The sequence below is a fragment of the Hippocampus guttulatus genome, chromosome 8 (assembly GCF_054856545.1).
Source record: "Hippocampus guttulatus isolate MCC_2025c chromosome 8, RoL_Hgut_1.0, whole genome shotgun sequence".
Classification (NCBI taxonomy): Eukaryota; Metazoa; Chordata; class Actinopteri; order Syngnathiformes; family Syngnathidae; genus Hippocampus; species Hippocampus guttulatus.
In genome coordinates this window covers 17,114,788-17,130,079 of record NC_141268.1, presented here as the reverse complement: position 1 = coordinate 17,130,079, position 15,292 = coordinate 17,114,788, and the positions used below count along the sequence as shown (strand labels likewise).

The 15,292-nt window shown below is 40.9% G+C and overlaps 2 protein-coding genes across 2 annotated transcripts; one reads left to right on the top strand and one right to left on the bottom strand.

The window, feature by feature from the left end:
• The first annotated feature begins 1,993 nt into the window (after positions 1-1,993).
• LOC147201528 (uncharacterized) lies at positions 1,994-6,538 on the top strand. The gene is made up of 4 exons (XM_086118160.1): positions 1,994-2,252; positions 3,038-3,156; positions 3,811-4,035; positions 5,511-6,538. Exons 1-4 carry the CDS (start codon positions 2,105-2,107, stop codon positions 5,541-5,543), a joined length of 525 nt encoding a protein of 174 aa, XP_085974286.1. The 5' UTR covers positions 1,994-2,104; the 3' UTR covers positions 5,544-6,538.
• On the bottom strand, positions 6,410-13,576 carry LOC147201527 (adenosine receptor A1-like). The gene is made up of 3 exons (XM_086118159.1): positions 13,059-13,576; positions 10,707-11,001; positions 6,410-9,842 (listed from the first exon to the last, which is right to left on the bottom strand). The coding sequence occupies exons 1-3, from the start codon at positions 13,385-13,387 to the stop codon at positions 9,450-9,452; spliced, it is 1,017 nt and encodes a 338-aa protein (XP_085974285.1). The 5' UTR covers positions 13,388-13,576; the 3' UTR covers positions 6,410-9,449.
• Between the last annotated feature and the right edge of the window lie 1,716 nt (positions 13,577-15,292).

Below are 15,292 nucleotides of genomic sequence, written 5' to 3'. Positions count from 1 at the left end.
AATGATGTTATCTCGCTGTCAATTAGTTCAGCTTTAATGATTTATGAACTGCATCTTCATCAACGGATTTGCATCCAAATGACTACTGTAACTCGAATGCAATTGTTGATACCGTCCAGCCCATCTTAATCCAGACATAATTTATAAAGTGTATAACAATCCATTTATCAGATGCAGTACCATGAATGCAATCTAACGTGTTTAAGATTAGAAAGAAACAAAACAAAACCGGGACTACCCTCTTAATCTCGCAGCATGGATGAAAATAAATCGCCTAAAACATTCATAACTTTTGAAACTACTTCTATTGCATCGAGAAATAAAAAAATAAAAGCCTCTGTCTCTCCCCCCCCCCCCCTCTGCTTTTCTCTCAGTGCTAATTAAAAGTTAACATATCACTTTGGTGTCAACCCCCCCCCCCTAAAAAAATACCATTACAAATTCTACATTCTGTAGCCATTATATCACTACTGCAGGAGTACTGCCAAGAGTTTTACTCATAGATTATGGCTCTTGTGCCATTTTTTAAACACTATACGGATGCTATTTATACCTCTAATTTTAGGATTTATGAGGAACACATCACCGTGCTAAGTAGTTTTATTAATAATTATTGTAGACAACATTTTTTAAAGTGCAATCAATTGGTGCAAATAGAGTACAGGAGGTACATTTTGTACTGTGCTTCGTTCTTGATGCAATGCAACACAAATAAGAATACAGTATTTGGGATCAAGAGAAATATTACTTCACGATAGGTGGCAGCACTTGTGCAATTTGTCTCTGTCTTTGGAAGCTGGGGCGCTAAACATAAAATTAATGGAGATTTTTTTAAAAACGCTGTACTGTATTCCTTTTGGATCATTCACTTCGAGGCCTATCTATTTTCCTCTCGCAAACAAAATCCATCTTGTACACAATTCTGAAATCACGTTAGCTCCCTCGCTGTAACTTTAATCAAATGTGTGTTGCCCAACTTCAAGGCACTTGCATGCGCTGCCACATGTGCACATTTCAACAATGGGCCCTTCAGTAACCAGGGGAAAAAAAGTGATCAACATAGCACTGGTGTGCCTGTTGGCAACCGATACGTCATACCTGTGATGCGAGTGGGCATCATTCTGCAGTGCACCATTTGCTTACATGCATGCACAGGGCGTGTTCATCTGCGTCGGAAGGTGCTAAAAAGAACCTCATATCCAGGTAGATGGCCCCATCATCTGGGGAAAAGAGGTACTGTCTGTGGACCATGCGCAAAGTGAGACGAGACTATTTGTGTGTTGGTCACCAATCTAAAACGTGATGACTCAAGCCAAAATGCTAGAATTATGGTTTCTTACTTAGAAACGATTTATTTATTCATTTATATATTAGCTCACCCGCAACGCTAAATTTCCTCTAAAAGGCGTCACCGGTAGATTTAAAGATATCTCATACCACTATGGAGATGACATGCAGGCATGATTGCATGAATACACTTCATGGCGGAATACACTTTTGAACTGGAAATGATCATTTTAGAGGCAGGACTAAGTGGTAGAGTCGTCGTCTCCCAACTCAGAGGCTGAGGGCTCAATCCCCGGACATCGCTACCTTGTCGAAGTGTCCTTGAGCAACATACTCAACTCCCAGTTGCTCCTGATGCTACGGCATCGGTAGGTAAATGGGAAACAGTGTAACAGTATACCAAAGGTAGAAAAGCGTTGAGTGTCAGCCCATGTACCATTCAAAATGTAGCACTAGATTGTTTTGTATTCGTTTTTATGTGATTTGTTTCTTTGTATTTTCCTTGCAATGGCAGCTAAATGTAAACGGTAGGCTCTGTTTTACACATGTATGATTGTGTTCTCTAACTACGTTAAGTCTTTTGTGCGTTTTTTCTGTCGTGGTTGGTCCTGACTGTGCTTGGTGAGAGGGCAAGAGGTACAGAAAATGGATGGGTAGGAGTACTGATGGCACTCGGTAGGGGGCAGCAACCTGGTAAACACAAGCGACGAAGAAGAGGTTCGTCTTCCCCAAAGCGGTGCAGTTGACTGCGATACGAAGATCAGTTGGCGGCTCACTTGACTTCAATTTTGTGAGTGGAACTGGCTTGACCGCAGTAATGGCTCGACCTGCACAATCGTTTCAGGTCGAGCGACAAATCACTCAAATCGTTCAGTGTTTGTTTGCGGATGATGATGATGACTACGACAAAGTTGACAACCGTCAATTCGATGCAGATTGGGAGACTGACGGCCCAGAGGCTGAAGGTAAGTTTCCCATTAAGAGAATTATGATGTTTGAATTGGAAGCGATTTGTCAAATGTATTTCAGATTTGGTTTTGTTTTGTTCTTATGTTATGCGAAAGCTTGAGCTCCGTTATTTTCCACAGAGTCCACCTCTACTGTGCTCTGCGTCAAATGTTTGAATAAAGAGTTACTCCACATGACACTATGAACCAAAAAGTGTATTTACACAGGACAATATCTCACATTTTTCACCACCTTCAGTACTCAAATTTGAAACCGAAAGGGAAGGCGAGCGATAGTCATTTTTTAAAAAAGGGCGTGTCTTTTGTTCCTGGGACAAAGGACCCTTGACAAACGATGAAGAGAAAAAGAAGGTAAGGTAACAAAAACACGATGACGCTAAGTGAAACCCTTACCTTTACAGATGTTCAAAATAGGAGAATATCATTGACGCATGCTCCAGTCTTACTGTAAATGTGTTTACACGCTGAAGAAGAAAAAAAGGTGTTGCATCACAGGTAGGCCAAAGTGGGTCTGCACTTTACGATGGTCAGGCATACGATGTTTCTAGGTTACGAACAATGACGTTAGAATGTACTCAGAGATGTTATTTTTGGCAATGTTGCAATGCAGATTCACCAATCAATATTACCAGATTTGTCCCTAACGTGATCTTGTTTAAGACCCGTGGGCTAACGTTGGTCAAATAGCACAACTCTAAGAGACAGTAGACTTAAATAATTTCATTTGTCTCTTACTTGATTTTGTGTCATCTTATCTAATTAACTCTGTTTTTGTTTTCCAGAAGAAAACTTTGACCCAGTTCCAATAGCCAATAAACTGAAAGAAGTGGCTAAGTCTCTGAATGAAGATGCAAACTTTAAGGCTGCTCTGGCTGACCTAAAGCTTGCATTAAGACAAGAGGTAGACACACACAAAAAACATCATTCCCACACACGACTCTAAATCCTAAAAATAATTGCAGGGAGGTAAAGGGATTATGTGCGCTCTCGTTGTGATAATAGGAATTGTATACTGTAGTCTTTGAAAGAAAACTTGCTGAGGTCAACACCAAGGGCATGAGAAACCACTTCCTCTAAATGCTAATTGCTACATTTCCTGTAACTGTGACTAGACTGTTTGCGCAGTGCTAGATACACACAAATGATGACTAAATCAAATTAAATCTCAAACCTACACAATCTATTTTATAGCTTTGACAAACAAGATAGAAAACCAAAAACGTCCATTATTTTTTGCATCGCATAGCTGTCAGTTTGAACCTTTAAAATGTGTGCAAGTTATGTCCAAGTACTTTCAAGTACTGTAATTCTCCTGTTGTCTGATGCACTTTCTCAGCCTTTTCTGCCTCACACATGCAAATTATTTCGATTACATTACGAAGTTTCACAAACAAATCAATGCTCCCTAAGCATAGCTGTAATGTGAGATCGTATGAATGCCAAAATTATCTTCACAAACAGCACTTAATCAAGTTACTCTGCGTGGATGTTTGTCTTTAAAAAGAAAACTGACAGAAGTTTTCTTCTGTCTGAGAAATTCTTTCATTCTCTCCAGGCCATGGAGGGAGCCTTTAGCTCTGGCGTGGATGAGTTGTTGCGGACTCAAATCGCTCTGCAGGCTGCTGATGTGGCAACAGAAATGCAGCTCATCAAAATTTGTTCTGCCTTCGGGCTTTTTGTGAAGAAATCGTGCCCCGAGCTGAAAACCATAGCCCAGAGTGCTATGACAGCATTGCTCAGGAGCCGTGTTGCCGCGTGGGTAACTCAGCAAGGTGGCTGGGTGAGTATTTTTGTTTGTCTTGTCAATGCTGTGGAAAGTCAGCTGATTGCAAACTCATTTTTAGGATGATATTATTGATGTCAGTAATTTATCAGGTTAAACGCTTTCCTACCTCGATCAATTACTGGTCTTTCCTTGTCTTTAAAAAAGTGACTTGTGCCACCTTTCGATGACACAGCTTGTTTGGTTCGCCCTTTTAGCTCTACTCACCTCATTTTAGAACAGTCAGTTTTTCACTTCAGAGTAGTTCCCAGAAGACTGTAACAGTGCCTTGAATGCATCAGTTGGGAAAAGATACAGTAAAACTAACAAGCAGCCATTTACTTCCCTGTGACTCATTTTATTTGAGAGGGGACTGAGAGCAGCAAGAAAACAGAACACTTAAGAAAACTCGAGACTGTCAAGTAAAATACTGATATACTGAAATACCCTTAAAGCATCACTGCCATGCGTCTTGCATATTATTAGTACAATAGCATAATTTCCCAAGTAATTTTTAACTTACTGTCTGAATATCAATGAAAATTTTCTATGTGCTTGCAACTTTTCATTTGTGTATGTATGTACTGTACATTAGAAAAGTTTGTACGTGTGTATTTATTTACTGTACGTCAACGTCTTTCAGTCATTCAGGTCATAGTAATCTGCAAACTTGGAATCGAGGCCGCTAGACTCTTGTTTTTTCAATGTATTACCCCCCCCCCCCCCCCCCATAAATTTTCAAATATGTCTTAGGCAGTCCTCCAGAGACACGTTACATAAATTTCTGGCTTGAATTATGAATAACACAAACATTCCACCGTCACATCAGGCTCATCAATGGTATTAGCTAGCATACGAGCCTGAATAACATGCTAGCTAATATGGCTGAGGCAGTCCTTCAGACACGTTACATAAATTTCTGGATTGAATTGTTCATAACACAAACATTCCACCGTCACACCAGGCTCATCAAGAGTATTAGCTCGCATACCAGCCTGAATAACATGCTAGCTCAAACTGACATGACATGTGACATGGGCTTTAGAACTTCACGCAAACGTTATTAAGTGGTTAAAATCATCTGTGGGCATTTACACCTAATCATAAGGAAATACGGGCATATTGTTAAATGGGGAAAGTAGACTGCAGGTAGAAGCATTGGGAGAGGACTCAACTCCCAAGATTCCACCAGATGGCAGTAAAAAAATGCTTTAATTATAAGGCCTTTTCAGTCAATAACAGACGAGAGAGTCTTAAGAAATAATTGTGAAATTGGGCTCAACAGGAACCCAAACTGGGCACTCATACTTGTTAGTACCAACTTTTGCCAATGTAAAGTTATCAGCACAACCTAGATCTGTGAAAGAAAGACATGTTGCCTCACATTTTATTCGCTCTTATACGTGGCGGAAGTCTTCCATGTTAACTGTTGGGTTATGCACTTTCTGTCTGGGGGAGTCATGTTTGACTGTTTCTTGCTTGATTTCTTGCAGGAAAAAGTGAGTGCGGCTATAGCAGGCATTTGAATCATGTTTCACGGAGGGGGAAACCTACCTAAAAAGCTATGCTGCACCACAACACTTCTGGAGCCACATTATCAATAAGAAGAGGAATCTCAAATAGTTCTTATTAGATGATGACGATTAAGAAATCCAAGTGTCAGACATGAATGGTGTGAAATTTGACATCATGCCACCTTACATACCCTCTGTTTACCGTTAAGTCGGTTGTTAACTTCCAGCATGTCATGAGATTTAAATTTTAAAAGCACCGTGTTTGCTTTCATGTTTCTATAAAATTAGTTCCGTCTTCAGATTTTGTTGATATTGCACTTTGCTACAAAACCTCATCTCCCTTCTTCCCAACTGTGTTAAATCAGGTTGAGTAACAATTTGTAAATTGGTGTTTTGTAAAGCCAAAAATGATGTTTACGCTACGGTACATAACATGTGGCGTCGATACAATACAATTTTTATATGATGCTATTACCTGTTGTTCATAAGGTAGAAAATGTGTCTTACTGTAGTGTAACAACTTACTGTAACAAAACACATCATAGATACAGTAATATCCCTGGAAATATCTGAAGTCACTCACACATGATTCAAATAACGTCAGGTGTACATATGCATGATATTGCACACAACATCCACACTTAAATAGTCTTAAGTCTAAATTTTGTAACAATTTGATATTGATTGCAAATCACCGGTGGAATTTCAAGTGAACAATATTTTGGGTCCATCACAGCGCACAAAGATCAGTAATTATGCAATTAGCATTTTTTTATGATGAGCTTGAAACTAGTTTCATCTTTATTATTTTTCTCAAACCTCTGCCCTTCCCCGAAGCACTCTGGCACACCTTGGTAGTTGCGCATGACACTTTGAAAAACGCTGTTCGACACATTTATTAAAAGTACTGTATTTGCATGCATATTGTTCCGCTCTGTAGCCATTTGTTATCCGAACAAATGTCTACATTGCATTGCAAAATAAATATAGCCTCTAGCTATCGTTCATTGTGTGTTGTGTGCTGTATTATTATTAATATATTGTGCCGTTGATTTTAAAACCACAAAGAAACATGAAACTTCAGCGCGCATGTCCCCAGAAAGTGTGTCTGAAATAGCTTGGCAATGGCTATTTTACTTAAGAACAGTCATTCTAAGGCACGGGTCGGCAACCCACAATGTTGAAAGAGCCATATGGGACAAAACCCAAATATGTCTGGAGCCGCAAAAAAAAAATAAAAGCCTTCTATAAAATTTACAATGAAGGAAACATGCTGTATGTAGGAGACTGGACTGTCTAGGAATTGTTTGTTATTCATTCCTTTGTTGTGTGTCAACAAACGCCCCCATAGAATTTATTTTGTGATTTCCTCGTTTGATATTTTGTTTTGGTGCATTATTTTCGCTTTTCTTAGTGTCAGTGCAGTGAGCATTCGTTTCCGTTTTTCGCAGGCTGTCTTTGAACGCCTCTCGAGTCGAACGAGAAGGGAGAAGGCACGGAGTCGGACGCAGACGTGTCTGTGTTTGTCGAGACTGTTAAAAGCATAAATAAAGTGTACGTTTTAAAAAACCAACACCACAGCTCTCCTTTTTCTCTATCTATTTGAGCTATATTAGCCTACTATCACAATATTTCCATTTTCAAACATTTTTTATAAAGCTGCAGGGAGCCATAGATGTCGCTAAAGGCCGACCGCCGTTCTAAGTTGTTGTACTGTACATGTACCACTACTGGCAAGTGAGCTCACTCAAAGAATCACTGAATTAAAAGAGCAACATTAAAACATTAATAAACTTTCTAGTTGTACATACAGCCTGTTTAAAAGTTCTTTTAAAATCCAGTACAGTAAATTTCTTTTTTTTCTCTCCAAATGACAGTTAAATTGTATGTCATTTGAAGTACAATACGGGAGTCGCTTGGTGAAAAAAGTTTTGAGAATCATTGCTTTTGAATTATATGACATACAGTCACCAGGGGGCAGCACAAAGTGAAGAAAATATGTTCTGGCATTTGCACAAACAATTTGAAACACATCAGGGGTGTCTGGCACATTAGGCAAGCAACCATCTGGATCGATGAAAAAAAACTTTACAAGTTACATGGCAAAAAAATAGATTTGTCACCTCGGAAAAGCACAAGTTCAATTTCACACAGGTGTAAAATTTTCTCAAACTAGAAGATTGTAAATACGGTATTTAAAATACCGTACTCGCCCCACTTTTGAGATTCACTGCATTAAATTTGTTACAAAAAAAACTTCATGAAAACCCTAAAGACTCTTCTCAAATCCAATCCACTTTCCCTTTGTTGCATATTCAGACGTGCACACATTATTGTGTGCTCCAAACCGTTGATTTGATCGTGTTGTTAATAGTATCCATGAATGTCACGATTACATTTTACACTTTGACAGTACTGTACGCTTTGCTGCACCGAATGATCAAAAACTGCAGAGAGGGCACTTTGAATTTGTCTTGAGGGGTATACAGTCATCATTAGGAAAACAAAAATGCATTTGCTTATACAGTGTCCAAGGGTGTTTATTGAGTCAGCTGCAACTACTGCATGATAAGGCTGAAGTGTAACTATGGTGGAGGGGTTATTTGTACAAATCCGTTATTAGCTGGTATAGTTTGTATTATGATGTACCACTCTTTCCACAAATAAATAACATTCAAATAGAATAATACACAGTTATACCACAACTGATTCGCATTCTGGCCAAATTTTGAGTTGAACTTGTGATTTTACTGCATATACAGTGACACACTGATAGTGAACTGGTATCTTTTCGACGACACACAGTTGGAATGCGTTCTTACTATTTTTCTCAAGAGTATAGTGCAACATGTTTTCCATTCATTCTCAAGAAAGGAATCCAGAGTTCTCAATGCATAGAGGATTATAAAGCTGTAGATCATGCAGTAATCGGGATCTATCATCATCGTCCAAAAGATAGTAAGATGCGAATTACCTTCAAAATGCGACATTGAAAATATATCTCATCTCACATCCGACAGGCTTTTGCTAATTCCTTGTCTCATTTCCACCCAGAAAAACAAAATGAAGCCAATATCTGAATCAGTTTGAGCCCAGATTCGTGTACTTCCATCACGCATACTCTCACAACTTCACATTGGTTGAGATGAGTCCAATCTGCTCCGTCACACAAGATGAGTGCGGACTAAAAGTGGTCTCCTAAAATCGAAGGAGACGGTAGCTTGGTATTTTTCACAGCAACAGTTATAGTGTATTTAGGAGATTAATTGAAGTTTTAGGCTTGGACGATAAAGATGGCATTTGAAGTCACGGATAAATAAATCAATACCCTATGTGCTCCCGTATAACCTCCACACCTGTAAAAGCACGTGACATCCTGCATGTGACTGACGGGCAACTGGATCGTTCCAACCCGGCCACAGCTTGCCGAACTCAAAGTGCACCATTTGGCATCCACGTTTGCAGCTTTCCTTCATCATTGTCCTTCTCAAAGCATCTGCTTAGAAGTCACCATTTTGTGACACGTCTGTCAAGCCAGTTCCTGCTGTTCACATAATTGTGGCTCAACCGTTTAACTGTTGGGGGGGAAAAAAACACATCTTGGGATCTAAGAAGTGTGTAAAATATTGTACTATTATTTTTTTTTTCTACAGAGTCATTCACATTGACGGTAAGCCCCTTATCCCGTGTGACATCACCAAATTGTGGTGCTTGTTGAGACATAAACAAAAACATTCCTGTCAGAGTCAGTCAGATTTCTAAGTTTATCCCCATATCTAACACTGCGGATGGAATAAATCCTCTGTAGTTTTAATCCATCAGAAATCCTTTAAATAAGGGCCAAAATGTAATCCCTTGAATTTTGGAGAGAAAAAAAATCCAAAATCCCGGATGTTACAGTGCACCGGCTCAGTTTTTTCACACGTCGTCATCATCATCGTCGTCGTCATCGTTGTGCCTCAGCCTCCTCGTGGCGTTCTGTATTCTCTGACTCCCTTTTTGAGGCAGCTGACCAATCGGAGCTCGACAAAGGACGTGCAGATTCCAAATTTTCCAGAAGGCCGAGCGGAATTTCTTAATGCGGAAAGCGTACACGATGGGATTGACAGCCGAGTTGCCGTGGGTTAGGAGGATGGCGATGAAAATGAGGCTCGGTGGTTTGTCACATTTGGGGCAAAAAAGTGTGATGCAGTTGTGGATGTGAAGGGGAAGCCAGCTCACAGCGAAGAGTAAAAGGACAAGAGCCAAGGACTTGGCAAGCTTGAGCTCCTTGCCGAAGTAACGACTCGGGTCTGCGTGGCTCACTGTTACCTGCACAGAGACAAAGAAGCAAAATATTAGCATATATGGACTGTATATGCACTGTAGGGGTCCAATCTATGTCCTGGGGGTCATTTGTGGGCCACCATTTCTTTCTCAATGGCCCGCGGCGTATACTAAAAATGAAGTTTGATACAACCAAGGCTAGTTCAAAAAAAAAAAGTTTAGAAGTGGTATGAGTGTGAAGCGAATGTGTTGAAAAATAAGTGCTACTACGACTAATAAATTGGTTGTCATACTGTTGAGCTTTTCCAGATATGCTAAGATATGATTACATTATTATTTGTATTATTAGGACTCAAATACCAATTTCTCTTCACAACATTTTGTTGAACTTAGACCATTCAACTTTAGAAGCAAAAATTGTTTCTTCCACTTGATGCTTTGTGTCAAGGTCTGACATTTGAACTTGTCACATGATCGATCCTCAAGTGACTGTTTTATCCACACCGAAACCTTGAGAAATCCTTCACTAGTCACCTTATAAACGTCAACAGAAATCTGTTATGCGGCAGTTTATCAAATTGACTTGAAAATAAACCAGATGTAATTGCTTGCTCGATTGATTTTAGACAGATAAATTTAAAGTTGTACTTCCATTTTTCTGAATGTAGCCCTGAAACGAAAAGAAATGTGGATTGCGTTTTAACCAACAATTCACAATTACACAACAAAAAGAAGAGGCGAGGTAATTTATTTGTCACACGTGCTTATAAACATGACTTTTGTGCCTCGCTTCACAAATGGGCTACTTCTTATCTTCTCCCATTTTAGGTTTAAGTGGGCCACGAATTACGGGTACTGTTGGCTGTCGTATTGCATTGTGGGAGATTTCAGTGCAGAAGATGGTCTCACCTTCTTATTGAGCTGTTTATGAATCATGTAGAAAATCTCCACGTAGATGAGAAGCATGAGGAGGAGAGGCGGCAGCACCCAGCCGAAGAAGTTGAAGTAGACCATGTAATCCATGCCGATGACCGTCTCAAACCGACACTTGACCACAAGGTCCTGGCTGACGAGGGAGCCATTGTCACGGAGATGTCGTAAGTTATTCCATCCGAGCATAGGTGTGAGGCCCACTAAGATGGACACTAGCCAACACAGCAACACTGCCGAGCCGGCTCGTTGAGGGGTCACCACTCGTTTGTAGCTATGGTTACGGGAGAGAAAGACAAAGCGTTTCCAACTTGCAATGTACTGTTAGGAAGCGACAAAATGGTCGACCTTGCGATTGCATTTCTCAACCATCATCGTCACTTTATTTGTCCCAAAATTATTATTATTATTATGCAAATACGGAGGGCGACTGGTTAGCACATTGACCTCGCAGTATAGAGGTTGTGGGTTTGATCCCGGCTTCGGCCTTCCTATGTGGAGTTTGCATGTTCTCCCCGTGCCTGCGTGGGTTTTCTCCGGCTACTCCGGTTTGCTCCCACATTCCGAAAGCACGCATGGATGGCTGATTGAAATATCTAAATTGTCCCTAGGTGTGAGTGTGAGCGCGGATGGTTGTTCGTCTGTGGGTGCCCTGCGATTGGCTGGCAAGCGGTTCAGGGTGTCCCCCCCCCTACTGCCCGCATGTGTGTACCTCCCCGACCAATTTTCTTGGCCTCTTTTTGTGCATTTTGGAGGGAACTGTAGTTCTTGGTCATCGAGGTTTCTCAGAAGCACTTTAAATCGTGACAGGTGTGTGCTGACTCCCGTCGATCATGAGTCTGAATTTGATCAGGTTAAGTGTGAACACAGCCACATCTGCAGCTATAGAGTAGAGCGCACTTGTGCAACAATGTTACCTCTGTGGTTTATTTCAATTTGCCATTTCTGAATTTTTTTTCAGTTGAGTTATAAGGGGTATAGGTCACATTAATGGTGGAAAAAAAAGATTTGAGATGCTTTAGCTTTTATTCTATCACAAAACTTGACACAGGAACAGGGGTGTGTAGATTTTTTTTTCCATCCGCTGTAAATGCTGCATGAAAAAGGCAAACAAACCTTACGGCAATAACCCGAACAATCGGGAAATTTCAGCTAAGACTACTTTCCAGACTGCGTTGAAGTCGTGGGAATGACGTCCCCTGGTGTTTTTGAATGCGCCGATTGCCAGTTTGAGAAATTATGCAAGCCCACCAAGCAGCCAACATGAGCCTATTGACCAATCATGCATTCTTTGTCAGAATATTCCGGGCAGGCCTTTTGTAACATGGAAAACTTGAAGTGAATTAGTTTCTTTTTGTTCTGTTTTGTTTTGCCTAGATGGCATCTTTTTACAAGAAAGCCACTTTGCCATACAGTAGTCCTTACAATTGGATCTTTTCCCAGTTGACTTTAACTGCGAGCTGCTGCCAGCCATTCACGGGGCACATAATAATGAAACTCACATTTTCACAATAGCATGAATTCGAAAATGCTTTGCATTCCATGTTGGAAAATATGCTTGTTCATGCAAACACATGTCACATTCTCACAAATTCACCCTGTTGCAAAAGTGAAACACCAAAATATGGAAGCCCCCCCCCCCACCCCACATTAGCAAGCAGATGCAATGTTTGAAATATATTTCTTTGTATAAATATGTTGTAGATTTAAGATGAAGATGGTTACTATATTGGTTACATGGGGAATGTAACCAATATAGCAAAATTCCCCTGTAAGACATCGTGGGGGCAGTACTGAGGCTGATTATACTTGTAAAAAATCTTGCCAGGAATGTACCTGTTCTATGGGCAGATCATTTTACTTTAACTGCCATATTCCTTATTTCACTGCCTTTCCCCCTTGATTTTAAGATCAACTTTTGCAGCGTACACTCTCAGTGACATAAAAATATGCATTCATGTTGAGATGAAAATGTTTGAGGTATGTACTGTACAGGCCTCCACCCAAGGAAAGCACCCCCACCAACAGACGCCTGGTAAATATTTGTTTCTTTTGCACTCCTTTTTTTAGTTCACACGTTGAGCTTTTTTTTTTTTTAAATTAAATTAACATTTCTAAAAGTTGCTTGAGGTGTTGCAGTGTGATTTTACATTCGGGTTCAACGCACAAACGGCGCCGAGATAACAACCCTTGGCAATTAATTGCAATTAACCTCCCTTGTTCTTTTACTCCGCGATGAGATGGAAATGCAATCACTTGGTGAATGGGGCTTCGGACACAAAAGACGTCTTACCGCTCTGTGAAGATGTACTCATAAAGCATCCAACCTACCTCATGGGTATTTTGACCCTCAGATAGCGGTCGATGGCGATGGCCAAAAGGGCCAGGATGGAACTTTGCGTGAGGACGAGCACGGTGCAAGCGACCGCCAGACAGCTGTAGAAGTGAGTCTCGAGTCCGATGCTGATGGTGATGGCGAGGGGGATGACGAGAGCCCCGACCGCAATGTCAGCCAAAGCCAGCGAGACGATGAAACAAAACGTGGTGTCCCGTAGCGAGCGGTTGATGCGCACGGCCCACACCACCATCACGTTGCCGACCACCGACGAAACGGCGATGAGCACTTCCATGCCGGTGTAGACGACCCATGACCAAGACATGTTTCGGGGGAGACGGTGCGCTTGGAACACACCTCCCACTCACTTAAGTCGACTCCGAAAATCCTTTGTCCCGCCGAGGTGTCCGCTTGATGTCATTCTGTGGCGCACAGCACGCCAAACTTGCTCTGCACATGCTGCGAGGAGGTGTTGCGACGAGAATGGGAGAGTGCTTCCCGCAGCCTCGGTTTGATACCGAATGAGTCACAAAAGATCCTTTCACAACAGAGTTGAAGTCTTGCTGTCTGCGCCGCCAAGAAAGCGCGATCACGTGGGCTCGATTTTACAGTTGCTTACCCGGTTTCTGCTATAAGGTGAATCATTTTAACGGTTGCGGTACATCGTTGATAAATCTCTTGTTGTGATGTCATTTCTTAATCGTCTACCGGAATTTAAGAAGCTGTGTTATTCTTTTCGCAGTCATGTTACATTGAGACAGGCATGTTTTTTTTACTTGACCGCAAGTTAACAATTTATTATTATTGTTATTCATAATTTTTGGGGGTAGTACGATGTGAGAGCGGTTAGAGCACAGGTGTCAAAGGCAAGGCCGGGGGGCCAGATCCGGCCCGCCACACCATTTTATGTGGCCTGCGAAAGAAAAAAAAATGTTCGCGGGCCAACTTGCATGATTCTTGCTAAGATCAGGACTGAAATGTCAAAATTTCATGCGTAATAAATGATGTTGGGATTTGGCAATAATTTTGTTACCCTCTTTACAACAAACAAAAAAACAATAGCTGTTTTTAAGACATGTCACAAGGAAGCAGTGACAGCTCCGATGAAGGCTGAAGTGACAGCCGAAACTTCACCAAATTGACCATTGTTTAGGGGAAAAAAAAGACCCTTTAAACCTAATTTAACAATCAAATAGTTGACTTGAGTGATTTCAAAACTAGTAATTCATCAACTGGTTGTGTACAAGTTATGCAAAGAGATTGATTAAACATTGTAACGGCCCGCAGAGGGAAAACCTAGCTCCAAAGTGGCCCGCGACAAAAATGAGTTTGACACCCCTGGATTAGAATGTCTGCCTCATAGTGACTAGGTTTGGCCTTTGGGTTTCAAACCTGGCCTTACTGTGTGGAGTTTGCATTTTGTCAAGGGTTTTGTCTAGGTCCTCCTACCACATACCATAAACTAAATAAATGTTTGGTTCATTGAAGACAAACTGAGAAAAAACATGAATATGGAACAAAGTATTACAATTTCAGCTTTTATTTCCAAGTATTCACATCTGTCACTATTGTAACATGCACTGAGCTAGCTAGCTACAGTTTATACCCCAAAAATACATCTACCCACCCGCTTTAGAGCGCCTCATTGTTGCCTGTGAGTGGGTACTTGTCATGCAATGAAAGATGGAAGAGCAATGGAAGTTGGCAACAAAAGTTGGCTGTCCAACTTGACAGCCATTATGTGGAATTGGGCTCATTAGAGTGCCTCATCGTTGACCGTGAGTGCACACGTGCCATGGTGAAAATGCACAAGAGTGAGTTGAAAAAAAATTGAAGATCTGACGTGACAGCATTCAACATGAAAACACATCTTGAGTTTTGTGGCTGCTTTACCAGTCTGGGTAGCTTAAGTAATTGTCTGTTCAAAATCACTTCAATGGTCAGGTTTCCGTTACAACTGTCTATGTACAACAAAGATTTAGATTTGGAGTAGATTCCCAAAGAGCCTGAAAACAAAATAGCCAAGTGAGAAGATTTACGGTCAGTGTAGAAGATGATGAAGAGTCTCCTTTCCCTCACCTTGACTGTCGTTAAGGTCCTTGTACTTGGGAATGATTCATGTGTGTCTATTTGCTCAATCATTTGTCACTTACTTTTTTTCATGCCCACAAGATTATATCGGCTTCCACCAAACCGATGAAATTAGTCAGAGAAGAGCCATTGGAAAAGA

Coding starts and splice junctions, on each gene's coding strand:
- LOC147201528 (XM_086118160.1), top strand. CDS start 2,105: ATGGCTCGACCTGCACAATCGTTTCAGGTCGAGCGACAAATCACTCAA. Junction 3,157..3,810: donor AGCTTGCATTAAGACAAGAG/GTAGACACACAC, acceptor CATTCTCTCCAG/GCCATGGAGGGAGCCTTTAG. Junction 4,036..5,510: donor TAACTCAGCAAGGTGGCTGG/GTGAGTATTTTT, acceptor GATTTCTTGCAG/GAAAAAGTGAGTGCGGCTAT.
- LOC147201527 (XM_086118159.1), bottom strand. CDS start 13,387: ATGTCTTGGTCATGGGTCGTCTACACCGGCATGGAAGTGCTCATCGCC. Junction 11,002..13,058: donor AGGGTCAAAATACCCATGAG/GTAGGTTGGATG, acceptor CCGTAACCATAG/CTACAAACGAGTGGTGACCC. Junction 9,843..10,706: donor ATAAACAGCTCAATAAGAAG/GTGAGACCATCT, acceptor GTCTCTGTGCAG/GTAACAGTGAGCCACGCAGA.